The following is a 24,141-nucleotide window of genomic DNA, read 5'->3' as shown; positions in this document are numbered from 1 at the left end:
CTGGGGACAAGACGCGCTTGCAGACGGATGCAGCAATTCGTCTTTTCGCCACATTTTACCTTCAGCGATCGGTTGGTGCGGTTCTCGAGAAACAGAAGAATAAAGTGAACTTTTTATCAACGTGCGTTGAGCTTAAAGCATTCTTATTTTCTATAGCAACGACAGTGATCCACCAGTGTGTACATAGTGACGATTTGTTTTTGGAGCGATCATAAGCCACAAAAGTCCTTCGAAATGGTGCTGGATCTAAACTTCTCGCGTTACGATAACACAACCCCGTTCGGTTTTAAGCTCGTCGGTGGAGCTGATTTTGATGTTCCCTTAACGGTTGTCAAAGTGAGTTTGAATAGTGTTTTTTATGTATTAGTTTTTTCCGACAATCTGCAAGCATTATATTTGAGGAAAAATGTACATTTGGGCAAGTAATACAATGAGTTGCACAATGAGATATTCGAATAATGGTACACAAAAAAATGTATCACAATAGCATATTGCGTAATCGAACAAAAATTCGACATCGTTCGTGCCAATTGATCCTCTCCGCCAAGCAACTGAGTGATTGTTATTCACATCCTAACAAGAAGTGAATTCGATACAGTATATTCTAGATATCGAAAAATAAGGTCCTTACGACCAGTTGCAAAGAAAGGTGTCACTTTGCTAAGTGAAGTATGTATGTATGTGTTCGAGACGTTACGAATTAACCTCATAACATGAAACCCAAATTCAGCGTACCGCTCTCCTCAATGCGCTAATCGATTGGGTGAAGTGATCGATTGATGGTGGTGTGTCGATAAAAATAGCGCCGAAATGTCATGCCAGATATACCACCACCAGCACACAAGGCTCGCTGATGACGCCCGTGTGTGCCGACGACACTGTAGTTCACATTCGAACGCTTTCTATTTTCCACTGCGATGCGATGCAACTGAAAATCCCCTGCTGTTTGTCTGCACACTTTACAGATCCTACCCGGAAGCATCGCCGAAGACGTTGGCATGCACATGGGCGATGTGGTGGTGCGCATCAATGACATACCGACGGGCAACATGTCCTATTACGATGCCCACCAGCTGTTGGCCTGTGCCGGCAACCAGTTCGTGCTAGGCATCTTAAGGTTAGTATATCGCTACCAGGGTGGAGGGGGCAGCAGCAAGGTCCTTGCAAGTTGTAAAATGACCACCACATGTTTTCCACACGTTCCACCAATGACCCCATGGTACATGGTGCAGGGCACGTGAGGTTACGCCGTCCCAACGCCTCATCAAGGAGAAAACACCGTCGGGCGAGGTGGAGTATATCAACACCTCGCCGAAACCGTTTTGGACGCCGAATGTCGGCAGCCCATCGCCGTTGGCAGTTCACCACCCTGCCAAGGAAGAACCAAGGCAGCAGCAGCAGCAGCCCGAAGAACAGATTCCCGAGGTACCGATCACCGACGAGCAGATAGCCGAGATCCTCTCGGGTGAAGCCGAAGTACTGAAGCAACACAACGTGATCGGGTAAGTGTCGAATGTGACGACGAGCATCCACCACACCAAGGACATCAATTTGATTTGGGCTACTCTTGGACGTCCTCCGATCGCAAAAAAAACTTTACCCTTCACACCTCCCCATTGCAGCGTTAACTTTAACAAGATGATCCCGAAGGCGGGCGTGTTTAAGCAGAGCGAAGTCTTCAAAACGCTCAACAGCGAGCTGGTACAGAGCGAAGAGGAGGACAAAAAGTGGACCACCTTCCTGCAGAAGCCGTCCCGACCGCCGCCGAAGACGCCCGAGGAGCGGAAGCTCGAGCGGAACCCGCCGACCGAGCGCTACCAGGTACGAATTGTGAAGCAACCGAAACCGAAAATTGCCCCCGACTACAAGCCACCCAAATCACCGGTAAGTGTTGTTCGGCACGTCCGCCACCCCCGCAAGGCGGAAGTGTGAGCTTAAAAGCGGCATGCGACGCCCGACGGACGCACTGTCTCGATTTGCACTGTGAGCTGAGCTGAGCTGGTTTTTCGATTGCGTCCCACATACACACACCGACACACCTACCGCCCCAATTTAAGGAACCCGAGCCGGAACCGGAACCGATACCAATGTACGACGAGTACCTGAACGAACGCCAGGAGGTGGAGGTGGAAACGATCAAGACGCTCGTGGAGGAGCCGGTCGTGCCGGGCGAACCGATGGCAGGTAACCACCACCTCGAACATCCCGTTGGCCCCTGTTGTCCCTGTCCCTACGCTTGCCCCGGCGATAATGTCGGGTGCTGTGGTGAGGAGGAGTTGGAAACCAATACGAACGCTAATGGCACTTCCACTGCAGGTGAAGGGGAGGCACAGCAGCCCGGGGCACCCAACCCGACCGAGGAGGAACCCTCGGAGGAGTTCCGCGAGCAGTTGCAGAATGTGCAAAAGCAGCTGGAAGCGCTATCGGCACTGCCGAACACGATCCAGGCCACGATAGCCGCCCTGACCGAGCAGCTCGCCGTGTTGGCCGCACCGAAACGGAAGTCCAAGAGTATCTCACCCCGACCGGAAGGTATACTCGTTTTCAGATAAGCTTTCTCCCTCTTTTTGTGTTCTGCACTTGTGTCTGTGTGTGTGTATATAGTTGCAATTGTAGGTTCATCTGTCCTTTCGCCGCGACCTGCTACATTGTAACGGATGTAACGACGCACGATGTGCACAAGGACAAAGACAAATAGGACGTTGGTGCCAACGCAAGGTGTCCTTAGTGGTGCTCGCGCATGCAGCACGTGGCATACAGCCGACGATCATACCACACCACCACCGTGTCGTTTCAATCATCTGCTTCTCTGCCACTTCCGTCGAAGCGCGTTATTGAGTGAAAGTGTTTAACCTTACCCTTGCAGAAGCGGATCCGAGTGCGGGTGGTGAGGGCACCGAACAGTCGGCACCGGAGGCCATCGTGCCCGAAGTGTCCGAGACGTTCGAGGTGACTGAGTTTAGCAGGGCGGACAGCAGCGGCACCGGCGATCAGTCCTCATCGGTCGACGAAGGCGAACACATCCACTACACAGAGGAGGAGCTCGAGCAGCTAGAGAAAAGGATGAAGGAGCACGACATTGAGTGGACCAATCAGAACGATAAGGTTAGTTTGGTGACCTGTTGGAGCAGGGGCGCCCGGGCACAGCTCTTGCCATCAGCGCAAGCGTTCATCCCATACAGTACTGTGGTCTTGACTCCCCGGGCAACCCAGTGTAGCGGCGGCATTGCTGCAAACATTAACACTCACAGAGTGTTGTCGCATAACCTCAAACCGCTTGACTGTTCCCATTCCACATTAGGTGGGCGTGAGGACCCCACGCTTGTTGTTGTTTCTTTTTTTTTTTTGGGCTTAATATTTTATCAATATGTTTTTCTACCTTTTTCGGAACGTTTCTCTTTCTTCTTACCTTACGCTCTGCTATGCTCCGGCGATCCACACCTTTGTTGAAATGGGAATCAATCAATCAAACACTGTGTGTTCTGTGTTTGCTAATTGTACGATCACACTCGAACAACTGCGCGCATCACTACACACCTGAATGCCTCTAAATGCTTGTCCGTATTACTACAACCCAACAACATCGAACAACAAACAACAACAAATTGCATCGAATGCAAAACCCTCCTACACCTCCAAACACACGAAAGAAGCCAAAGTATCAAACGATCGAGTGGGCCATCGTGTCCCAGCGCTACCGCATATACGTCGACGAGGAGGAAGAGGTCGAGTACGTGACGATACCGCTGCGCATCTCCCAGGACCTGGAAGCCTGCGGAGTGGCAGCGACGGCCATCGAACCACAGCCGGTGTTAGCGTAACCGATGCTCCTCTAGCGACGTATTACTACCAAACCTCCACACTTACTACGAACTACAAACGACACGAACAGTTGGCAGCACACCTTTGCACCAGCCTACACGAGATCACGCCACGCAGCAGTGCTGTGCGTTGATAGTACTGCTCAAGCGCAATTCAGGAGCGCAAGCTCTTTTCGAACACGTGTTCTAATAGCAGTGCAATAAATGTATTACCGAACTAAAACATCGTTAACTGGGTGGTGGCTCTGTAGTCCCTGGGAGCTTCTCTGCTCAGCAGGAAGCTTCAGGGAGTGTGGCTCTCTGTTAACCAGTTTCTGCTACCCCCAACCAACATACCAGAGGGTAGCAGTATCTGTTTTGCGTGCACGTTTCGTTCTAATCGTTCTCTATCTCTCTATCTTTTGTAAACCACTATATCTCCGATCTGTGATGAACTCTTCTTGCGTTGCACTCTCGATCTTGTACACGCGTTGTATTCTGTTTCCGTCCTCCGTCGTGTTGTGCTATTGGGGGGCGCTATGTGGGTTGTGGTACACTTCCCACCCGACCTTTCCCCGACAGGATTCCGATAGCTCCAGCCAGCATAATGCCGGCGGCGACATCCGCACCGCGGTGCAGGACGAGCTGAAGCTGCAGGTGGTCAAAAAGAAGAAGAAGGCGGTCAGCGCGTTCGGCCCGCTGACGCCGCAGGAGCGGCCCATCTACCTGCCCGGAGGGCGCAAGTGGCGCACGGCGAAGGACGCATTCAACGAGCAGTTCATCGCGGAAGTGATCAGCTCGCAGGCGGAACTGATCCAGGGCACGACGCTCGGGTAAATGTCACACTCCAAAAAACCTTGCTATCCTTATGCTATCCCATTTTCAGCCGCTGCTTGCAATCACACGCACCACCCACAACCGTTCGTCGTCTGCCGTGGCGTTTTCGCCAACCATACTCGCTCATCATGCGTAGTACCTCTTGAGTGTGTTCGCATCGTTCATTTCGTGTCTTCTTCTTTTGTAGCAACTTCTACGAAAGCCCTCATCTGGGTTACGACGACAGGTAACCGCCGCTGTGACCCAGCTCATATGGGCGTTCACTTCCCCCATGTCATTTGTGCGTTCCTCACGTCACTACAACGCATCGCTGTGTGTGTGTACTAACGAACGTGGTGTATGCCAAACGTGTGTGTCACTAATGGGCTTTTGTGAGTGTAGCCAGCCACTGAGCATAGCCACTAATAATAATAATAATAATGACCGCCTTCACCCCTTCGCGCTCGTTATCATCTTGTCTAACAGCACATTCTATGTTTTAGGTAAAGTTCTGGAACTACTATTGGGCCGATGGCAAGGCGAAGTCCCCGCACGTGTACAGGTACGTGGCAGCAAGGAACCCCATGCATGCGTCACTCAAGCCCCAATTACATCCGCGTTCGATCATCTTCATTGTGCACATGCTTTTCTCTCTCTTTCTCTCTCTCTCTTTTTCGAAGAACAACGAGTAAAGCGAAGAAATTTTCCAACTGCGAACTTATGGTGGAAAAGTTCGAAAGTGAGCTTTTCAAGTAGTTCACTCCGGGCGCAGTAAGTAGCACTATTTCAGTTGGTTATGCATTTTTAACTGAAACTGTTTTTGTGATCACCGTTGAGCTTGTTGTACATGTTGTTTTTCGCTTATATACTTTACTCCTTATGTGCATGATCAATCCGTTACATACTTCGCTTGATTTTACGTTCTGAAAACGACCATGCTCTACATGAAGCCTCTTTCTTGTATGCTCTGTAATCCGCTCCCCCTGCAGGGTAAACTTCCTCAAGTACCAGAAGCCGGAGAAGGATTTGAGCTTCATCAAGAACAGCGACGTCTACAAGCTGGTACACGATATGGATCCCCCCAAGAGTGGCATCGAGCTGCGCCCGGAGATGGTAGTGGCCGAAGAAGATGTGCGAAAGGTAATGAAAGACGAAACCATTTTCCAGCCCCGCAAGTCGAAGGTGTTCCTTTATCAAAATTGAAAACGCACTCTCCCACCCTCCCAACCACTACCCTCCCTTTTCCCTCACCATACCGTGAGCTTTCGGTTCCCTTCCCTACCGTTGTGTGCGATGACCTCCCTCGACCTGGGTTGTGCCCTTGTGTTAGTGGGCTTGAATTCGGCATTGATAATTGACCTTTTGCAAACATCTTCTTGCTGCGCACGGCGGGCCCTCTCGCCCCGAACAACACGCATCGTTGTCGAACGGTTTCTCGGCACCATCTCGCTTGCTCGCCACTCCCCCCTCATCAACTACTATCGGATCTCATCCAACTGTTCGATCGATCCACCGGCCACCACCTTCCAACCATCTTCACGCGCTGCAGTGTGCATCACCCTGCTGAGGAAGCCTCCGAAGAATATCCGTTCCCTGCCGTTCCCTGCCGTTCCCTGGCGTTCCTTCTTAAATCCTTCCCTCCCAGCCAATATGAATTATTAATAAGCTTCCTATCAGCATCATCGCATATGGTTAATTATCTTTTCAATCATTACTTGCACACCCCTTTCCTTTGTTTCATTGGACCTAGCTACTGTAAATTAGCTCCTATCTTACGCTCCTCTCAGGACAGCATCAAACGATAACAAGCTGAGTTGAAACAAACACAGATCTAAAAGTTCATTTTATGCAATAGGCTTTGTGCTTAGGACCAAAAACATTGTTTTCATTACATCACATGATTGTATAGAACACGTCATTATCAACTATTACTTTAGAGACTGGTATTTCTATGTAAATAAGTACAATAAAAATAAATAAAAACACCATTAACGTGCGACGGTGTACGGCGTTTATTATTATCCGAAGTATTCGAGAGCAAAACAAACAAATACGTTGGACATTATTGCCAAAAAACACACCAAAGACGTTTCATCCACGTGAACGGTTGGCTGTTGGCCAGAACGGGGACAAAGAAAGCAGAGAAAGAAAGCTTTGAGCGAAAGAAAATAGATCGCTTGGGAATGACTGCATTGAATCGCTTTTTTGAATAAAGGTTTGTATCAATTTCTTGATCTTAGAATTGGCAGCTGACGATGCCAGAATTTTGATGGATATAAAAGTGCTTGATTTGGCATCTTGTAACGTGAGAAATTTTATTCAATTTGCGCAAATTTCGTAAAATAAAATAAACAAAAGCAGGACACAAGCCGGTTTATTTTATTAATTAAAAATCTATCATTTGTGCATTAATACTTTACTTTTTATTCGATAGTATAGTTTATAGAATTATTTTTAGCTGTATGCTAAATGAAACTAAATGTTTATTGAAATCAGATTAATATGTAAAAAATATGGCATTTGTAACGGCATTTAAACCTTAAAATTAGAACAAAGTTATCTCACTTTTAACTTTTTACTAAACTGTTTACTGTATATCCAAAAATATTATATGGCAGAATATTTACCTATTCACCGGTCTTTCTGATTAAGACAAATAGTATTCAAACTACGCATTGTGTAAAGTTGAAATGAATGGGCCAACATTATGAATGTAAAAAATAAAGTAGAGTATAAATCATTTGAAAAGCTCGGTTTTAATACACCGAAAACGATTTTTTTGGGATGCAAAACCTTATTAAACCAGATTATTACCTTATTACCTGATTAAAAAAAAGGAGAACGAGAAGAAATAATACAATAAATACAAATATTTAGAGAACATGTTTTGAGTACTCAACAGGCTTTTAACTATTCACACATTTGCCGATTTGATATCTAAATACTAGGAATGAATTTTTGCTCTAAAATACATAGTATTGATGTATTTTTAGCTATAGATATTGAAGAATATTTATCATTTCTATGGGTGTACAAAATTTTGATACAATACAAATTTCGCAAACATCAAGCATTTTCTCTCAATTCAATTCAATTGTTGTCTCAATGATTCACATATAATAAATCTTAACCTCTCTCAAAACAACCCATCTGAGGGCAAGCCCAACAACACGCAGAGTTGAAGGCCCACACGGGCAGTGCACTGGTTGGCGCCGTACATAAACAATGTTGCCCCAATTAATTACCCCCCAGCAGCCTTGGCGAAGGATACCATCGGTCATTAGCATGGGAAGGAAACATCCTAATAAATGCGCTGTACAGCCACCATCGCCTTATCGAAAGCTCGACGACGCACCGGTGTAGAACGGTACCGGAAAGGCGAGCATTATGCTAAATAAACCTGCCAGTTGCATTTGTCGGCAAGGGAAGTGTACCTCTAATAATAGCCAAATTGTAGCACCGAAACAATCGTTTGATCGTGAACGCGAGATTGATGAATCGGAAATGGATTAAAAATACTTTGATGACTTGACAGACACCCTCGCTTCCTTTGCTGCCGTTGACATTCGTTCCCGGTCTCTACAGCGGCGAGAGGGGTGTTCCGCTTCCTCAGGACCTGTGTTAGATAACGTTTGCCAACGATCACTGCACGTCGTACGAGTTGCTTTTTTCGCATCGTTTTCCGTAGCCACGATCGGTAACGCGAAGCGTGTGGCTCGGGTTTTTTTGCTGGTGACATTGAGGGGAAGATAATTTAATGAAGCATTACGAAGGCACTAACCGTACCTAACTCATTCGAGCGGTAGTGTCCGAACAAAGCACCAAGCGCAACTAGTGCATTTTCTGCTCTCAATTCCCACAGAAGCTCGGCAGTTTGGAGTACGCCTTTTCGTACATACCCACCCCCAGCAACTCACAGCAAACCAGCAACAATGGACGTGCAAGTGGATGCGATGGAGATGGCGCTGCCGCCGATAGAGTCGTTCAAAAACTGCGAGTATCATGTGCGTGTTTCGGGAACGACCGAGCTCGACCGCCGCGTTATGTCATTTGTGGACAATCTGTGGGGCTTCGAGGTGACCGGTGGCATCGATCAGTTCGAACCACTGACAGTGATTTCGGTCAAGCGTGAGGGGTTGGCCCGCCGGGCTGGCATCCGAGTGAACGACATCATCACCAAAATCAATGACGCCAATGCGGATAAGCTGACGCTCGCGCAGGCACAGGAGCTGATCGCGGAATCGGGACGCACGGTGAAAATATTCGTCAGCGGGTACGAACAAACAGCAATCAAGCGCCCAATGTAGTGCAAAGTGAAGCAGTGTGTGACTCTTTTCCTTATTTTTTTTTTGCTTGCAGCGATGTGGACGAAGACAGTGAAGATGAGATGACGGTGGACTACTGGTTTAAACCTTGTAAGTATCTCACAACAGGTCGCGCGCAGCATCTACCATGGTCATAGTACGAAGCCAATTCGACAGGGCGACTCTGACGCAGACCGTTTACGACGATTTAAGTCGACCAATCCAACCCCCCGGCCCCCATTCTCTGTCCGTCCATGAACTTCATCCTGTCTATGTCCTATCCCATCCCGTGTCCACCTACATCTCGCAAGGATATTCACTACCGCACCCGTTGATAAAGATGGTTTCTTTTCCTCAGTAAATGAAGCCGACCGGTCTATGCTGGATTGGGAGTCACGTCTTCGTGCCAACCGCAATGTGAGAATAAACCAACACTGTTTTGTTTTGTTCTGTCTTTGGAACTGAATTAACAAAGCTTTCCTACCTTTCTCTCCATTACAGCCTGACAAATGGAATGGTGTGTGGCCGTGGAACGATCGCAAGAAGGTGGTCTACAAGTAAGTATCGCTACTCTGCGAGGCATGCGGAACTTGGCAAGGATTCGTGTAACGCAACGTGACCAGTGCACATTGTCGAATGGTTGTGCTATTTGTACTGATCGCTGAAATCATTGATTCGTTGTTTACCTTCAGGGAATCAAACTGCTATCTCGTACCGAGCGTAGCGGAAGAAACGCGCGAGCGGGAGCTGAAGCTACGGGCCACCGAGGATCAGTACGAGAAGCATTTGCAGCGGGAGCGAGAGGCGGCGGAAAAGAAGGCTGAAGAGGAACGAGTGGTGGAAGAGGCTCGCCGGGCCGAGGAAGCGCGTCGGGCAGAGGAGGAACAGTTTTTCGCCACATTCGAGGCGGAACAGAAAAAGCGACAGGAAGAGGAAGCGGCCAAACGGCTCCAGAGCGAAGCGGAATCGGAGTCAGCTCCCCAGGCTGGTGATGAAGCGGTGGAACAGGAAGAAACGACGACGGGAGATGCTGAGGCGGATAAGTACATCGACGAACTAATGGAGCAGCAAAAGGATCTCGGTGAGATCTGTACGGATATGATCGAACCGGAGAGCATCCCTAGCACGGAGGATGCTTGAGTTGTACTGGTGCAATCTATATTGTAAGGTTTACACGAGTGAACACGAGTGTGAAAGAACGAAAAATATTTATGAAAATAATGTTATACTGTTAAATAATATAAAAAAACGAAACGTTAGAAGTATATCAATCAACATGGAAACATGAAATTCCTAAATGATTCAATGTAAATTGTATTCTTCTGTGTAAGCCGACCCCTTAAACAACACGTGAAATCGTACGACTTAACAAATCTTGCGTAGACCAAGCCTTCAATCAGCAGGACTTTTTTTTTAATAATCTACAGGATTTTAAAGGAGTAATAAAGTCGAATTCACGTATACGTGCTAGTCGTGCTGCAGTCTGGTCTTCCTGCGTGTGCTCGGCGATGGCGCAGCTGCAGGACCGTCTGCAGGAGAACAGTCTGCACTTTGCAACTCATTTCCAATGCAAGTTGACGCTGTTTGCTTTGCGCTACTGGGAAATCTGAGTGAACTACGCTGAAGTGGGACGCTGAAGCAACGCAATTGCAACACCCAAAGGTTGTTTGTCGCGGGACTGCTGGACAATCGCTGGCGCTTCTCTCCGGAATCAACATATATGACGTAGAGAATCGCCGAACACGCTCTGGCAACTCTGTTCCCTTTTTTGCGAATGTGCTCGGCACCAACCCGCCGTATCGCGCGCCGCGTTGATGAACTCTATTTGTGCCGTGCAGCCTATTCTATATTTGTGTAGAATTATTGCGTTTAAGTTTGTTTATCGTTTTGTATACTTTTGTGTAATCCCGCTTCAAGGGAGCCTCTTGCTGACCGTTTATTTCAATAAGTAAATATCTGTCAGAGGTTTTCGGTGATGGGACCATCCGTCCCCAAATCCGGACCTGCCCAAACATCGGGCAGAGGGCCACTGATTCCACCGAGTCTTTGAATTCTAGACGTTCCGGATATGGAGCAATGCCGCAGAGGTGCAGAAATAAGAAAGACTGATACTACTGCTATAGGTACACCAGGAAGTCACATATAGCCAAGACCATTAGATGCTTATGACAGACAAATTAGACTAAAACAAATTGCGAAGCATTCGTTGAGACTGTGTTGTTGCCTATTCAGTCAGTTTTTTTTTGTAGAGACTTTGAGCCGATGGGCCTCATTCGCCTCTTTTAAATCGATAAATTAATTATATACTAAAAATCTAACATTCTTTTTTGCAAGTCATTTGCCGCTTGCAATTATGTTACGGTAGTCTCGGTTTACTTAAAGCTACCCGTTGATTTTATTTAAAAAAAAACTGTTATAAATGTTATAAAGCTGTTATAAAATAAATGTTATAAATAAATTATTTTGGTTAGAGTTCTCTATCTTCGAGTTCTTCTATTTTGCAAAACGTCCTACGGATAGTCAATCCTTTCTACAAGGAGACGGTCCGTCCATTCTAGGTATGAACCCATGACGAGCATGTGTTGCGTCGTACGAGTTGACGACTGCACCACGAGACCGCGCCAGAGTTCTTTTCGAAGGATACGAAGGAATTTTAAAAGTTTTCGCAGGCAATCGCTGTCTGGTAAGAGGATGGTGTCGATGTAGTGGTCCACTTGGCGGGTGATGCATATATCCCCAGTATATCCATAGCATTCGGTTAAGATGTGGCGGACGGTGATGTCGACGCCACAGAAACTGCATAGTGGTGGGCTAGATTTATGCAATAAAAAGGTGTGAGTGAGTTGGGTATGTCCAATCCCAAGTCGTGATAGAATTCTCTGGTCTTGGTGTGATGGATGGTTTCTCCATGGTGGTGTTGTGGTCTTCATGGTTTTCAAGAAAGAGCGGCTGCTGCTAACCCAATAAACATTCCAGCTATTGACGATGATGGTTTTGCTAAGGCGAATGAAGTCACAGCGTGGAAGAGTGTTATGGCATAGGTTGGCCGACTTATTACGTTCTGCGTTGATTAGTCGGTCTGCCATTTCCTTTCCCTGAATACCTGTGTGACCAAGAATCCAGCAGAATGTGACTTGGTGCTTGAAGGACACTTGCACGGCCGGTGAAGATCACGTTGGGTTTGTCTCTGCATAGGCCTTCGTCAGCTGTAATAACCAGGGCTATTGCTTCTGCGGTGAAGATTGAGGTATGGTCTGGTAGCCGGATGACGCTATTGTCGATGCTGGAGTAGATTCCACAACCTGTAAAACCGTTTTGTACTGATCCGCCAGTGTAGATCAAATGGTGGTTATGGTACTTTTGCTGAACAAGTTCAGTTACAGTTGCAATCAGACTATTGCAACCAGCCCGAAGCTGATTTTTGATGGTCCAATGTCTAATCAATATTTAGTTAAGCTTCTAAATTACTATGTTCCGCACAACAATATGCTTGACAGGGTTGTCCAACACACTCGATAGAGCAGATCGCTCAACATTTGTTTAAACAATGTGAAAGTTTGCCTTTCAGATTAGTTTCGTAATCTTTAAAGTTTTGAGTTTGGAGACCATTTTACTTCAAAATAAAGTTAAAAAGTACCGCATTCTAATTACGGACACTAAGGCAGGATTGCCAGAAAATGAAATCGAAACATTGCATAAAATCATGCAATCATGAAGCAAGGTAAAACAATTCTCTCGACACAGAGACGAACAACGTGTGTAGCAAAACTGTTCATACCAAATGATTGAATGCAAAGCAATATATTGTTTAAAGGACGTAAAATCTCTTTGTTTTCGACTCCTCTCTTAACTCTTTCCGTAACCGTATTTTTTCTTCTAATGTTTATGTTTATGTTTATTTGTCTATCGATGGACAATAATGCCCTCTCGAACCATTCTAGCAATGTTTTATAATGAGTGTTTTACAATAGTTTTGTATCGAGCAAAACGCCTAGATCCTTTAAACATTGTTTTCGCGCCAAGGACTGTTTATCAAGCACATATTCATATAATGATGGGCAGCGAGAACGACTGAAAGTGATGGCTTCACATTTATCTGTGCATAATGATAAAGCATTACGGTTGCACCAACACTGGAACTCATGCAAGGAAGTTTGCAGTCGGGCGTGGTCTTCTGGTTCACGAATAAAACGAAAAATTTTCGCGTCATCTGCGTACAGTAGATGATTATCAGCCGGAAGGATCAACGTCGCGTCTTTGATGAAAAGAAGGAACAGCAAAGGACCCAGGTTGCTGCCCTGCGGGACTCCAGAAGATGCATGCACTTTAATTATTCTTCTTAGTTTTCATTTACTCTCTTTTTTCATTAATTTTATATCATTATATTCATTATATAATCATTCATTATATTCATTATATTTCATTCATTTCATTAAATTATCATTCATTATATTCTCTACGCTCTACCTATGTTTTTTCCCTTTTATTTTTTTGCTTGGTTAGGCCAAAGACTAGTTGAGTTAGTCTTAGTTTTTCATGAATTATTTTGTTTATTTGTTAGCGTTTAATTAGTTTTAAGTCTGTTTCATTTAGCCTTGATAGCGGATATTGGATTAAATAAATGAAATGAAATGGGGATCGAATGTAAGCATTTTATGCAATCATTTGTAAGATATTTGTATCGTTGTTTACACACTAATGTATGTTGAGCCATCAGCGGGTTGAGTTTAGCAACCATTGAATAGAAAACGAAAAAAATAATAACGCAAAATAATATCGGTGTATCACAATCATAAAAACTGTTTCATGTGATTTTGAGGATATAGTCAATTTGTCATGGATATATACAGTGGTTCCGTGGTAGAGTTGTTAATTAGCACGACTTAGCAACATGCCCGTCGTGCGGTTAAGCCTCGTATGGACCGTCCCCCGTAGCAAGGACCTACTATCCAGCTGCGTATTACTGCCTACAATATGTCTCGAAATCTGGTATAAGCTGGCAGGACCACGTAGGAGTCATTACACCAATAATAAGAAGATGATATACGGCGATAATTGAAAACTTACTTATATTCAAGAGGCAGTGAGCTACTCAAGTTGCATTTCCCAAAATGCTCTGTTGCAAAGATACTTGAATGATCTAAATTACTGCACGAACTGACTTACAATCTACAATTGTCAATAAAGCACACATACCAACATACATGCATAGCATCGGTGATGCACATTCGTCGTGTATTAGACATCTAGACAAAAGACTTCTAGTGCATTCCACCCAAGACAAGTCAAACACCAAACGACGCATCCCGAGATTCTTCCACTCGCGGCCGACAACGACCCGAGCAGTGCATTCCCAATGCTTCGTGTGCAGCGAGGGAGAAGGAGTCTGCCTCACTAAAATTATCCACACCGCAGATAGATTAGACTGGTGGTGCCCAACCGGTGCGCAACTACTACTGCATACGTGCAGCGAAACGGTGATTTATCGATAGCTATTGAGCGATAGAATATTGATCCAAGTGCATCGTGCAAGCTCTATAGTCAGGGGTGCAGTGTGCTCGATAGCAAATGACGGGAAAGTAAGTTCCTTCCAGCGTAGACTCGCGTAATTCAAAGGAGCAACATAGACCACCGATAGACGACAATAGTATTTTATTAGTGATAGGTTGTCGAATCTACGCGCGTGTTTGTGTGTGTGTATCTGTGGGTGAAAGTAGGCCACGAATACGTAATCATCATCGCAGCTTTGCATTAGGACGACGATCGACACGCCCTGTCCTGACCTGGCATTGACCAATTGAACGGAAAATCATCCTTCGCTCATCGCGCGGCCTATTACATCATTTGATCGTGACCATGCCCGAATTTGTGATTGAAAAGCGCAATATTCCAGTGCTGACCGTGTCGTCGCGGGATGGCCCGGCGGCAAGCGAGAACGGTGACAATCCGCTCGGATTCCGCATCACCGGTGGCGCTGACTTCGAGATGCCCATCACCGTGTTTCAGGTGAGTTAATTTCGTCGTGAACTTGGCTAGTTGGTCGTTGGAGCGCGCAACACTCCAGGCGAATAACAACAAACGCCCTTGTCGGATAGTCGGAAGATCGTTCCATTGTTTCGAAAGCCCGTTCTTAGCTGCTGATGAACACCGTGACACCACCGTGCGGAGCGAGGACTGATGGAGGAGTAGGAGCTCGCGGCGGCGACGGGGAGTGCGTACTCCGTGAACAAAAATAGATCCCGACTGCCACTGAATCGATGCTGCCGCAACACTGCGTACGCTGAACTCGATCATCGGTGATCTGGCGCGTTGGTGCATGGCCCGGCCGGTGTCAGCAGTACAAACGAGTACGGTACGCAACATTTGTCGGTGGCCACGTCTCACGACATACACCGGCGATGTTCCGGCGATAAACATAACCTAGCATTCGAACAGTTGAATTGAGCGCGCGGTGTCGCCAGCTTGGAAGGTGGAAAATGCATGCCATGCGCACACGCGCGCACCAGACGAGCGGAGAGTTTTTGTCGGCCCATGCGCAGCTGACCAACCGCAACCACAATGTACTGAGAGAAAGAGAGACAGTCAAAGAGATTGTGGCTGGTGTGATTTTTGTTCTTATGAAAAGCGTTTCGAAACAATTTTCGACGTCACCACCGACTTACATTGACATGCAAAACAAACTCATGAAAGATGATCCACTGCTGCTCATCACGTTGTCGATCTACCGTCACGAACCCCCCCCCCCCCCCTCGCCTCTTCACAGAAGTTTTACATACTGCCCGGGGGTGGCAATACAAAGACAATGACATTATTTATATACCCGCTGGCATATAAGCGTGTAGACGAGGATAACATAATTTCAAAACCGTATACAATAATACACCGGGAACACAGGGGCGCAACAAACATCACTTAAAGAACGCCGTAAAATCACCCCACAAGCACACGCTCACAATCAAAAACCCTCCCGTTTGCTTTATCGAGAAAAATCGTGCAGGGTTGCGAACCCCGGGACCGAACCATGCTGCTGTCCCACTGGGCGCAGTGTTACGTGGATTGTCCCAGCTGAAGGAGCGCAAACCGTTGCAGAAATCGTTGCAGTACGGATACGATTTTATTTGCAAGAGGAAAGCTAGATTGAAAGCCGCACGACTCGAGCCCGCAAGTAGCAGAGCGCGATGGCACTGGACGAGCCGAAGGTTGCACCGGAAGGTGGTGATCAGCAGCCACTGGGCAGCGATGGAACGGACGCGAAACGGGACGACGCGCCCGACTACTACAAACGACCCAAGTTCAAGCGAAACATTATCCCATTCGACACGGAGGACCTGTCGGTGCGAGTAATCCGGGAACGCTTTCTCATCCCGAACCAGGTGTCCGAGGGCAGCCCGGCCCAGAAGGCGGGCCTCCAGCTGGGCGACCAGATCCTGAAGATCAACGGGGCCGACGCATCGGCCATGCGGCTCGCCACGGCCCAATCCGTCATCAAGCAGGCCGGCGAACAGCTGCAGATGATCGTAGCAAAGTAAGCGCACCCCCGTACATTACGCACGTTGTCCCTTTTTGTGATCCTGTGTTTGTTGTTGTTGTTGTTGCTTGTCCGTCCGTGTTGTTCTTACATGTGCACAGAGGAAGTGGTCGTGCGCCGGGCTGTGGGAAAGGAACCACAACACCCGAGCTACGGGGTACGGGGTTCGTTCGTCAATAGCAAGACACATCGCCCCGGTGTCGCGTAGTGTAGAAGCGCGAGTGTCCCCGTGAGTGAAGAGTGATTATTTTGCTGATAAAAATAACCGGACATTTTTCGTGAAAATCTCGATTGCCTGAGACAGAGGAGAAGGAAACGGCTGTAGTTGATTCCCTAACTGCCCGTACGGCAGTTCTCGGTTCTCGCGCCCAATTCAGAGATGGCATGGCGCAATTTGCTTCCCTTGTGTGCCCTAGTTTGCTGAAGGACGGTATAGAATAAGAGCAGCGACGAGTCAAAAGGTTCTTTTCATGTTTATACGATACTGTGTTCTTAGAAACTGGTGATTTGCGTTAAAAGTAAAGAGTGAACAATTTCCCTCAACAAAGACCGATCGTCGATCGATCTTCGTCCGCAAGATGGTCGTTTACAAATAATTTCACAAAAAAAAATCATTTGCTATCACAACAATCCTTGGCCGAGGCCGCGTACCTGCTTCGGAATTCGATCAATGAACCTGACGATATTCAAACATCAACAGGTATTGAAGCAGCCACAGCTCACGCACGTGTGACGTCACGTGTCACCTGTTTGGGCCGCAAAGGAAATTGATGCATGTCACCGTATCTTTGAACTGGGGCAGCTTGGGGACTTTCGCCGCAGCTGGCAGGGAAAACCGAACAATGATATAAGCGAACTTCAAAATATCGTTATCCGCGATCGGCGAGGGGTGTTGAGGTGGCGGATTGTATAGATCCGTTGAACCAGAAATAGCATTTTTGCTTTCGTATCGCGTCGTTCGGCCAAGCCGCGACCAAGTGCGTTTGGGGACGTGCATGATGCGGTGGCTGGCTATCGCGCAAACGCCTTATCGAAGTGAGGTAGGTTTCCGTTGCCCATCACCCAATCTGCCACCTCCTCCTCCCCTGGTGGCACGTCTGTGCGCATTCATTTTAGTAATGTATTTTGCTTCATGTGGATATCTATTTTGATCCCAATTTGTGGCCAAACATTAACACGGTCTTTGAGAGGGGTTTTGTGTACGTCAGAGATGGAGGCGCATGGTGCGGCTTATTGCGGAGTATTGCGTTGTAGAAAATTACATCCAACAATCGTTAAACGAATTGTGCAGCTGTTTCACTGTGAGCGTTCTGTAATTACCACAATAATGCATGCCTAGACATTTCCACCAAGCGAAATCGAGCGCATTACCGCCAGACGTTTCTCCATTTTTCTCCGATTTTTTGTTTGTTTTGCCACTTCCAGAGACGACGAGAACAACCGCAAGGCGGAAGAGCAGGGCCAGCCGAAGGAAACGAGCGAAGTTAAGTTCGCAGGTAATGAGCAGGAGCCGGCGGCGGATGTCACTAACAAACCCGCTCCCCAACCCAAAAACGACGAACGTGGTATGTGCTAATGGCTTGGCCCTCCCCACCCATTTCCCCATAAATTGTCCAAAAGCGCGGTCCAGTTAGCCCCGGGCCTTTCCCCAAAACCCGGGGCCGACGGACGGGGCCCACTAACTCTGTACTACTTTTCCCCTCGTTTTCGGCCCGGTTGCCGTTACGCACCTGTCGTTTTTGGTTGCCCGCGGACAACAGAAAATTGGACGCAACCCCCGGAGCGCAAGGTATGGCATCCGATCGTATGGCAGCAGCCACCGCCCCCGATTCCACCGGATCTATACGGCAAGGATGCGCCGCACCAGCAGCTGATCGCCAACATCCGCCGGTTGCTGACGGAGACGCGCACCAAGCCGGAGGAGCGCCAGAAACACATCGAACGGATGATGCTTTCCCTTCCCACTGGCTCCCGGCGAGAGGGCGAGGAGGATGAGGAGGAACCAAAGCCGGCCCCGAAGCCGAAGCAGAAAAAGAAGAAGAGCAAGGCCAAGAAGGCAAAGGCAGCACCGCGAACCCGCCTGGACAGCGAAACGTCCGAGGATGGGTCCGTCTCGGAGCTGACGGGTCCGGCCGCTGCCGAACCGGCCGAAGATCCGATCCCGGAGGAAGCTAGCGTCGAGGCTTAAGGGATGCATGAATGGTTCGCCAACTCCCCCTTCCTACGCACGCACAGTGGCACACACATGGTTTACTGTTAGGCGTAAATAACAAACTTCTATCTCGTATTTTCCAGCAAATAGGGCACGCGCATATAGGGAGTGTATTAAAACCTGAACCGATTTTTTTTGTTTTGTTAAACTCGTTTGTTCCGCTTTGATCAGTGTACTTAACACCTCCGATTTGTTCTGATGTTGAATAAAATCGTTCTCTTTTTTTCGTACCGACCTTTTCGTTCGAAATGTGGAGGGAGGGGATTTGTGGTCTCACTTACCGGGTTCTATTTTTTGTATCCCCTGCCAGTCCCTTGCGATAGCCGCCGTTCCAGCTTCGATTCGACGGCGTCGTCAACGTCGTTGTCGGGGCATGATCACCGCTCGCTGTCCTGTGAATCCTGCGACAGCCTCAGTGTGCTGGCGGTCGAGCAGCAGTTGCGCCAAATGCAGCAGCAGCTGAACGAGATCAGCGTTATACCGATGCAGATACAGGCGACGCTGAGCTTTCTCACCCAAACTCTGTCCAAGTTCGCTCCGCCCGAGGTACAGCGTCAGCTACCGGAGGCTTTGCGTGCAACGACCGTCCAAGCGACCGAGGAAATGGACGGGTTTGTCAACGGTACAGAGTCATCCGGAGAGAGAGATGCGGCGCAGGACGACAGTGAAGGCGATGAAGCTAAGGATGAGGAAGCATATGCCATTACGCTGGAGAGTTTGTTCGATGAGTCGGAGGTTCTTGAGACGATACCGGCGAGAGCCGATGAAGTCGAAGACGACGAGAACACTATCGAGGAACCTGAAATCAGCGAAGAGGAGCGATCGAGGATCGAAAAGCTAGAGCGTGTAATTAAACTACAGAAATCCTGGCCATGGAGTCAACAGGAGAAGCCAATCCATAAGTAAGTGTATCGCCTACCTCTATTGCGTCGAATGCTTGCTGATGTGCTTTTCTGTTTTAGGCGATCCAACTGCCATTTGGTGCCGAGCGTAGCGCTGGAACGGTCCAAGATCAAACAGCTCACCAACATGGAATCGCTGCCATTTTACAAGCATGGATATCTTACGCGCGTTTGATTAGCATGTGGGACAGGAAGGAGCAGGAGCAGCGGGAAATAGGTTACACAAATTCTAGTCCGAGAGAGGTTTGCGTGTTTTGTTGGAAATGTACACTTTTTTAATTTTCTAAACCATTACAATTTTTGTTTTAAGGAGAACATAATCACATTCGAAGGAAAGAAAACGTTGAAATGACTTCAAATAAAGCATTAAAATTATACTTTTCTTCACTAAAAAGCCAGGGTTTATTTTTTCTGCGAGTTTTTTTTTAGGAAATTAAGGAAACCTATGCAATCCCAATGACAGTGGATGACAAAAAAGTAGCGCGCGATCAGTAAAGAATGTCTATTTGTGGATATGTTCCAAAAACTGTCAAACAAGAAAATTTGAGGCGGCCAAATCCAAAAAGGCGGTCGAAAATCATGTAAAGGCGGCTAGACGCCGTGCAAAATGTCAAACACACAAAAAAAACCCATCAGCGCCGCATCACGCTTTAGGCAGAAATATATTCATTCAATTTCTTTAAATGTAAGTTGTTTCGCTACAAATGTGCTGAATTTGTTTTTTTGGAATAACTGAACCGCTTCGGTTTCTTTTAGGGCGCTTGCGAAACCGAAATCCGAGCTTACTCCCGAGGAGCTGGCGCGCCAGGAGGAGGAAGAGTTCAATACCGGCCCACTGTCCGTGCTAACGCAGTCGGTGAAAAACAACACGCAGGTACTGATAAACTGCCGCAACAACAAAAAGCTGCTGGGGCGCGTGAAAGCGTTTGATCGCCACTGCAACATGGTGCTGGAAAACGTGAAGGAAATGTGGACGGAAATCCCGCGCACCGGCAAGGGCAAGAAGAAGGTGAAGCCCGTCAACAAGGACCGGTTCATCTCGAAGATGTTTCTCCGGGGCGATTCGGTGATTCTTGTCCTGCGCAACCCACAAGCAACAGCGGCCGGCAAGTGAACCCAGAGTTTACGCGCGCAAACCCAAATAAATCTACACTAGCTTAAGTAATTTCGTACAATTCGCGTGTATTATGAATGTTTGTTGGAACGGGAATACAAAAAGAAAGAACCAGCAACCGTGTGTACGGAAAAGAAAAATGTTCCCCGTGCGATGAAAAAAAGTCAACGCAAAGGCGCGCCTAATCCTTCTCGGCAATTGCCGTCAAATGCACCTCGATTTCATCCTCGGTTAGAGTGCGGAATTCCGGCTTCTCCTTGCTCACGATGCCGATCTCGATCTCGGTCGGCTTGAAATCGACCGCCAGCACGGTGGACAGGCAGGTGATGGCTAGCTGGATCGTTTCCTCCTCACTCAGCTCGGCCTTGCGCTTGAGTTTCTTCTCCAGATAGCTGTTGGCTTCCGTCTGCTTCACGCCGACCGAGATCGCGTGATAGCCGCAGTAGTACCCGGCCGGGTCCGTTTTGTACACAGCAGGACCGTTTTCGGCATCGAATGCTATCATCACGATGCTGCAGCCGAGTGGACGCATCTCGGCATTTTGCGTGTAGACTTGCGAAATGTCCGCCATACGACGGCACAGCACATCGACCGGAATTTCGTATCCGTACTTGTACCGCCAGTTGGCCGCTTCGTAACGTGCCCGTTGCACCTGCGAACGGCTGTCGGCGATGCGTCCCGTCATCACACATCCGATCTCACGGGTAATACGGTACAGGTGGGTCACGGTAGCCGGGTCGATCAGCTTGTCGGGGATTTTCTTCTGCGTCGCTACCACGGCACAATCCTTTCCCTTGAGCGCAATGGACGTAAGTCCCTCCTGATTAATAGCCTTGAAGGCATACTCTGCAAAAGGGGAAAACGGGCAAACACAGTTAAACCCAGGAACGATTGTAATGACAGTCGGCGCTGCCGCTACGGCTTCCCATACGTACCAACTTGGTAGAGACGGCCTTCCGGCGAAAAGATTGTAATATGGCGATCGAAGCCCGCGCTGCTTCCACGAGACATTTTCTTGCCGGGAACGGTTTTACTGACAAAGGGAGAAAATTTTTCCCAAAGGTCGTGCAGTCAACAATACTCGCGAAACTTAACCAACGGTGTAGATGACCGATGAAACACGGAATTGTGGGGTTAAGATGATTTGTTGTTTTCAGACTGACCGTGTTTGATGGAAATCCAGGTGACGGAGCATGCACACTTTTGACATTTTGTCGCATGACATAAGCTTTCAAGATGGCCTGGTACAGTGATGAACATAAAATAAACACAGTAGCAACTGGATAGCTTTCGAGCTTTTTTCCCTTTTTTGCAAAATAATCGTTTGAAAATGTTTACGCGAAGAAGAATTTTGAGTCTATAATCATAAATTTTAATGCACATTGATATTATAATGGATAAGGGCAGTTGAGACCTTTTCAAAAATATCTTTTTACTGTAAATTTCAGACGTGGTGCCAGTAGCGTCATCTAGCGAACACTAGCCAAATATTCATTCCTCTCTATGGTTAATTCCACCACCAACGAAAGCACCAATGGTAGAAAATTTAAATGAAAAAAAGATTCCACATAAAAAAGGTTAATGACATCGAAGACGTTACCAAGCGAAAACTATAAAAAACGTAGAATGCATTCACGGCATAAATGTAAAGGCCGGACTACATTGATCGTACTCCTGAGTGTAATTTTTATTTTCACCAGCGCATCTGGCGCCGACCAGCGCAAGCTAGATGTCGGTATAATTTATGTGTCAAAATTATTCATACTTGGTGTCTCATCAAGTTTCGACCAGGCTACTTGTATGCCGTTTGAAATGTTGATAAACGTCCATAAAATGCAACAAAGTAGGCCGTTATTTGTTGTTGTTGGACAAATCGTCATTCATACAAAGCGCTAAGCAACATTTCTCCGCATCTTCGAATATCTATCCTTCATTGGGTAAAATTATAGCCTCCTCGACCCAAAACGTTTTTTGACAGATAAATTATGCCAGCATTTAGCTTCCACCCGTCACCGCTAGATGGCGTACGCGTTCACAAAAATTATACTACGGAGTACGATCAATCCCAAATAGCCAGAATTGCTTAAGCAGCTCATTTTGGCACGCTAAAGATCGCTGCTCTAATTCGCCTTTTGCAGTAGATAAACAGCATCAAAGTTCTATGTGGGTCTTTAAAACAGCGCCTAAGCAGCTTCCTTATGCCACGATGCCAGGGATTATTTTTCTTTGTGTTTTATTTTCAAGCAAGCGTCATCGGTGAAATAAACAACAAGATTTGTTTCGTTTAAACACATATGTATATTTTTAAATGCTTTGTATTGATGAATTACACAAAATTTTACACAATTTACTGATAATTCATAATCACTTTACTCAATATTCATTTTTCAATTAACGAATCTAACTTGTGCAGCAGCAATGAGATTATTGCCGGCGTCCGTCTTTGACACTTTGACAAGAGCCATCTCGTACCGATGTCATGCATTAAAAAGCTATAAAGTTCCACCAAGTTCGGTACGCTTTCTCAACAAGCCTTCAAGTTCCACCATGAACTCTACACATAGTGCTAATCAGCCGCAAAGTTCCAAAAAGTACCGTGTGCCTGTTAAAAAGCTCCATAGTTCCGCAAAGTACCGTCTATCTCTTAATCAGCCACAAAGTACGACATCGAAACGATTTTTCGTTGAACAGCCCCAAATCAGCTATAAAGTACGAGCTGGCTGTTTGGGATGTAGCCCGACCTTAAAGGCCGGGCTACATTGATCGTACCCCGTGGTGTATTTTTGATTTTCACTAGCGCATCTGGCGGCGACTGCTGGAAGCTTTTTTGGTCATCGAGGGAATGGTCGTGCCGGATCTCAAAATTAAGTAGTTTTTACATCGTTTTCGATTGCAAAACTGGATGCATTGCGTGCAAAACATGTGTATCTACGTTTTAAAAAACTTTTCTCCTCCGATTTCAGTAAAAAACATGGAAAAATAACATATTTTCTGAAGCGGCTACAAATTGTTTGGCAAAATGCTTCGGTCAGCCGCCGCCAGATGCGCTAGTGAAAATCGAAATTACACTAGCGAGTACGATCAATATAGCCCAGCCTTAAGAAAAGTAAATTTAACCAAGCGTTTTTTGTTTAATATTTACTGAGCAAAGAACTACCAACCTTTTCAGATATTCGACCGACACTGTGGTAGTAATATTAATATTTTCTACTTACAAATTAACCAACCTGCAATCCCTGTGGACCAAACCCGTTCCACTGCCATCGTCTTAATTACAAAATCTTCACGGAAGGGATACGTATGCCTAATTGGATTACCCCTTTGATACACTTCCCATCGGCAATGCGGCACAGCAAAGCCGAACCGTGCCAATCCTTGTGGCTTTCGCACCGTGCTAGAAGCTTTTGATTGAGCCGTGCGCATGGGTGGCATGCATCCTTTTGCGTTACAATATTTCCTCATTAA

The 24,141-nt window shown here is 46.9% G+C and overlaps 6 protein-coding genes across 15 annotated transcripts; 5 read left to right on the top strand and 1 right to left on the bottom strand.

Annotated features, from left to right (window-relative positions):
- Window positions 1-6,612, top strand: LOC121590910 (proteoglycan 4). Of its 8 annotated transcripts, none has more exons than XM_041911080.1 (10): window positions 6-336; window positions 966-1,117; window positions 1,233-1,502; window positions 1,623-1,884; window positions 2,058-2,532; window positions 2,867-3,105; window positions 4,383-4,633; window positions 4,825-4,863; window positions 5,606-5,756; window positions 6,166-6,612. In XM_041911080.1, exons 1-10 carry the CDS (start codon window positions 235-237, stop codon window positions 6,181-6,183), a joined length of 1,959 nt encoding a protein of 652 aa, XP_041767014.1. In that variant the 5' UTR covers window positions 6-234; the 3' UTR covers window positions 6,184-6,612. The 8 variants fall into 8 exon arrangements, with proteins under 8 accessions (XP_041767012.1, XP_041767014.1, XP_041767013.1 ...); XM_041911081.1 differs by having other exon boundaries at window positions 12-336; window positions 2,058-2,184; window positions 2,317-2,532; window positions 5,606-6,612; XM_041911078.1 differs by having other exon boundaries at window positions 1-336; window positions 5,606-6,612.
- Window positions 6,613-8,371: 1,759 nt separating this feature from the next.
- Window positions 8,372-10,218, top strand: LOC121590912 (eukaryotic translation initiation factor 3 subunit A-like). 2 transcript variants are annotated; one of them, XM_041911088.1, is made up of 5 exons: window positions 8,372-8,889; window positions 8,976-9,031; window positions 9,279-9,337; window positions 9,422-9,477; window positions 9,613-10,218. In XM_041911088.1, exons 1-5 carry the CDS (start codon window positions 8,549-8,551, stop codon window positions 10,058-10,060), a joined length of 960 nt encoding a protein of 319 aa, XP_041767022.1. In that variant the 5' UTR covers window positions 8,372-8,548; the 3' UTR covers window positions 10,061-10,218. The 2 variants fall into 2 exon arrangements, with proteins under 2 accessions (XP_041767022.1, XP_041767021.1); XM_041911087.1 differs by having other exon boundaries at window positions 9,261-9,337.
- A 4,121-nt stretch (window positions 10,219-14,339) lies between these two features.
- Window positions 14,340-18,890, top strand: LOC121590913 (PDZ and LIM domain protein 7-like). 2 transcript variants are annotated; one of them, XM_041911090.1, is made up of 4 exons: window positions 14,340-14,926; window positions 16,294-16,445; window positions 17,874-18,013; window positions 18,209-18,890. In XM_041911090.1, exons 1-4 carry the CDS (start codon window positions 14,777-14,779, stop codon window positions 18,634-18,636), a joined length of 870 nt encoding a protein of 289 aa, XP_041767024.1. In that variant the 5' UTR covers window positions 14,340-14,776; the 3' UTR covers window positions 18,637-18,890. The 2 variants fall into 2 exon arrangements, with proteins under 2 accessions (XP_041767024.1, XP_041767023.1); XM_041911089.1 differs by lacking the exon at window positions 14,340-14,926 and having other exon boundaries at window positions 15,947-16,445.
- On the top strand, window positions 18,859-19,856 carry LOC121590914. Its single transcript, XM_041911091.1, has 2 exons — window positions 18,859-19,562; window positions 19,623-19,856. Exons 1-2 carry the CDS (start codon window positions 18,859-18,861, stop codon window positions 19,735-19,737), a joined length of 819 nt encoding a protein of 272 aa, XP_041767025.1. The 3' UTR covers window positions 19,738-19,856.
- Window positions 19,857-20,136: 280 nt separating this feature from the next.
- LOC121590916 (probable small nuclear ribonucleoprotein Sm D2) lies at window positions 20,137-20,737 on the top strand. The gene is made up of 2 exons (XM_041911093.1): window positions 20,137-20,247; window positions 20,319-20,737. Coding segments are annotated over exons 1-2 (360 nt in total). The 5' UTR covers window positions 20,137-20,245; the 3' UTR covers window positions 20,677-20,737.
- Window positions 20,725-22,079, bottom strand: LOC121590915 (proteasome subunit alpha type-6-like). The gene is made up of 2 exons (XM_041911092.1): window positions 21,612-22,079; window positions 20,725-21,522 (listed from the first exon to the last, which is right to left on the bottom strand). The coding sequence occupies exons 1-2, from the start codon at window positions 21,685-21,687 to the stop codon at window positions 20,858-20,860; spliced, it is 741 nt and encodes a 246-aa protein (XP_041767026.1). The 5' UTR covers window positions 21,688-22,079; the 3' UTR covers window positions 20,725-20,857.
- Window positions 22,080-24,141: the final 2,062 nt, after the last annotated feature.

This window comes from Anopheles merus, chromosome 2R (assembly GCF_017562075.2).
Source record: "Anopheles merus strain MAF chromosome 2R, AmerM5.1, whole genome shotgun sequence".
Classification (NCBI taxonomy): Eukaryota; Metazoa; Arthropoda; class Insecta; order Diptera; family Culicidae; genus Anopheles; species Anopheles merus.
Note: the sequence above shows the minus strand (reverse complement) of the source record. Positions and strands in the feature narration are given on the sequence as shown.

Excerpts from the sequence above, each read along its gene's own strand:
- LOC121590910 (XM_041911078.1), top strand. The coding sequence starts at position 235 with ATGGTGCTGGATCTAAACTTCTCGCGTTACGATAACACAACCCCGTTC. Across the intron at positions 2,533-2,866 it reads TATCTCACCCCGACCGGAAG|AAGCGGATCCGAGTGCGGGT; the intron begins GTATACTCGTTT and ends TTACCCTTGCAG. Across the intron at positions 4,864-5,605 it reads CATCTGGGTTACGACGACAG|GGTAAACTTCCTCAAGTACC; the intron begins GTAACCGCCGCT and ends CTCCCCCTGCAG.
- LOC121590912 (XM_041911087.1), top strand. The coding sequence starts at position 8,549 with ATGGACGTGCAAGTGGATGCGATGGAGATGGCGCTGCCGCCGATAGAG. Across the intron at positions 9,338-9,421 it reads GTCTTCGTGCCAACCGCAAT|CCTGACAAATGGAATGGTGT; the intron begins GTGAGAATAAAC and ends TCTCCATTACAG. Across the intron at positions 9,478-9,612 it reads CGCAAGAAGGTGGTCTACAA|GGAATCAAACTGCTATCTCG; the intron begins GTAAGTATCGCT and ends GTTTACCTTCAG.
- LOC121590913 (XM_041911089.1), top strand. The coding sequence starts at position 16,099 with ATGGCACTGGACGAGCCGAAGGTTGCACCGGAAGGTGGTGATCAGCAG. Across the intron at positions 16,446-17,873 it reads CTGCAGATGATCGTAGCAAA|AGACGACGAGAACAACCGCA; the intron begins GTAAGCGCACCC and ends TGCCACTTCCAG. Across the intron at positions 18,014-18,208 it reads ACCCAAAAACGACGAACGTG|AAAATTGGACGCAACCCCCG; the intron begins GTATGTGCTAAT and ends CGCGGACAACAG.
- LOC121590914 (XM_041911091.1), top strand. The coding sequence starts at position 18,859 with ATGTTGAATAAAATCGTTCTCTTTTTTTCGTACCGACCTTTTCGTTCG. Across the intron at positions 19,563-19,622 it reads CAGGAGAAGCCAATCCATAA|GCGATCCAACTGCCATTTGG; the intron begins GTAAGTGTATCG and ends TTTCTGTTTTAG.
- LOC121590915 (XM_041911092.1), bottom strand. The coding sequence starts at position 21,687 with ATGTCTCGTGGAAGCAGCGCGGGCTTCGATCGCCATATTACAATCTTT. Across the intron at positions 21,523-21,611 it reads AGGCCGTCTCTACCAAGTTG|AGTATGCCTTCAAGGCTATT; the intron begins GTACGTATGGGA and ends CCCCTTTTGCAG.